Here is a 2,255-nt window from a genome sequence, read left to right as displayed (position 1 = left end):
AAGTAAGATGAATGAAAAAATATATATCACATTATATTTAAACAGTGGAACACCAACTCCAAAAGGATCTTTATAACCATCATAGAGAAAAGGCAAATAATCTTTAAAGCAATAGTAAAAAAATATTAGACTAGAACTTGGGGGTTGGGGTAGTAACAGTATAAACTACTATCCCTATCTTCTTCTACAAGAAATACTAACAGAGATAAATAACCAAATTAAATTTTTTCTTTTTATAAAATATAAATAGGATTTTAATAGACATGAGGAACAAGTATTCTTTATGAATAATTTTTGAAGACCAAAATAAAGCTAAGAAGGAAAATATTGTCGTTAATCTTATTATTGTCCTGATAATAGTTATGCTTAACTACCAATTTTGAAATGATAGGAATTTAGATGTGATTGCTTTGTGAATGGATGTTTTTTCAAGGAGACTGGAAAAGCATATTTTTTGCCTTAAAAAAGTATTATTAGGTTTATCAATTTTATAGTCAAAAGAACATTATATCACTACAATGTAAACCGCACCATGAAATCATTTTCTCTGTTGTTCCTGGAACTACACACATATAATTTGGAAGAAATGCTATGCCTGACCCTGCACTCACCTCTCCCTCTGTTGACTGCAAATGGAGCTCCTTTCTGCAGGTGGCTTTGAAGTCTCCTGCAGCAGCGCTCACCTGGACCCCTCTAGGTGCCTCCATTATCAAGGACCTTGTTGGTGATTCAAGCCTGAGGGGGAGGGGAAGAATTAATAGGAAAGAGAATAAACTTTGATTAATTTAAGTGTAACATTAATTAATCAGAACAAGAGTCTAACATAATTAAAATCTTTGTTGGTTTTTTTTCCCTACAAGTCAAAACGACTTTCAGTATTTTTTTTTAATTGCTTTATCTTTTTTTGGTGCTTTTTAAACTTTGCATTTGTTAATATCAATTATTTAGTTCCATTTTTATAATGATTTAGTAACCATGTTTTATGTTGTTTACATTCACAATATTCATGGAAAGTAGGTCATGATAAGTTTACTTGTTTAAATATTTTATATGTTATCAATATTAATGATAAAATTTTAATAAATAAAGTAGTACAAGCTTAGCCCATCTATATACCTCAGTAAAAACCCCTGCCTTGCAAAGATGTGAGGTCTTTAATGAATTCATTAATATTGCACGAATTTAAGCTTGCATGGCAAATTTTATAAACTTCATATTTTTCTCAGTACTCATTACTTTTAGACAGTAATTTAAATAACCAAAGAAGGCATTTCTCAAAACAATTGACTTCTACCAGCTTCCTGAAATGCTACCCCTCATTGGAGAAAGAGAAAAGTAAAGATTGATGAGGGGACCAAAATTTTTACTACGCATACATTTGTGGAAAATATATCAAGTATTTTAGATAGAAGTCCCTAAAAAATATTATTAGAACATAGTTTCAAAGTTGTTTCCAATATAAAACTAGTTAGAGAAAAGAACAAATGAGGACAAATACAATAACTAGAAAAAAACAGCTGGAAAACACAGTTGCACATATGTTGCCACTATTAGGTACCATAGAGTCAAATACAATTCGTAGTGGCCCTGTGACGAATGGACTTGAACTCTATCCTATGCTGTACCATCCTAATCATCTCTGACACTATGAAGACCATTGCTACAGTCACTGTGTCAATCCATTTCATTTGGGTTCTTCCTCTTTTGTCAAGTCTCCACCTTTCCAAGCTGTCTTTTTCCAGGTAATAGCCTCTCCTACCAACATGCCCAAAATATGTGAGATGAAGCTTGACCATCTTTGCTTGCAAAAAAGCATTCTGGCTGCACTTTCTCTAAGGAAGTCCATTCGGTACTCTTCTGCACCATCACAACTCTAAGGCATCAATTCTTCTGCCATCCTTATTGATTGTCCAGCTTTTAGAAGCATAGCAAATGATTGAAAGGTGCACACAGGATTGTTGCTTTTTAGTATTTTGGAGAAGTCCCTGACATTAGACTTGCCTAATGCAATATGTCTCCTGATCTCCCGACTGCTGGTACAAGAGTATTGATTGTCGATCTAAACAAGATGAATTTTTTGGGGGGGCTGAGTACAGTGTACTTTATTGATGGTACATGACAAGATGGGCTCGCCAAGCCCCTCCCCTTTCTCAGGGGGATTTGATGGAAACTTGTGTCAAGGATGTGAGATTCTCTGTGTAGGAGGATCAAGTTGGGGCAAGGACTCCCCAGCAGCTGAGGGTCTCTCTTTCTCT

The 2,255-nt window shown here is 34.5% G+C and overlaps 1 protein-coding gene across 1 annotated transcript in view; it reads right to left on the bottom strand.

Annotated features, from left to right (window-relative positions):
* SGCZ (sarcoglycan, zeta) overlaps positions 1–2,255 on the bottom strand; it is a 755,475-nt gene that overhangs the window by 8,188 nt on the left and 745,032 nt on the right. The window contains exon 6 of the mRNA XM_006893559.1: positions 612–735. Within this exon, the coding sequence (XP_006893621.1) occupies positions 612–735 (124 nt within the window). The remainder of the gene's footprint in view (positions 1–611; positions 736–2,255) is intronic.

This window comes from Elephantulus edwardii, unplaced genomic scaffold, assembly GCF_000299155.1.
Source record: "Elephantulus edwardii isolate Elephantulus edwardi_28Jun2011 unplaced genomic scaffold, EleEdw1.0 scaffold00128, whole genome shotgun sequence".
Classification (NCBI taxonomy): domain Eukaryota; kingdom Metazoa; phylum Chordata; class Mammalia; order Macroscelidea; family Macroscelididae; genus Elephantulus; species Elephantulus edwardii.
This window is presented reverse-complemented; position numbering and strand designations above follow the sequence as displayed.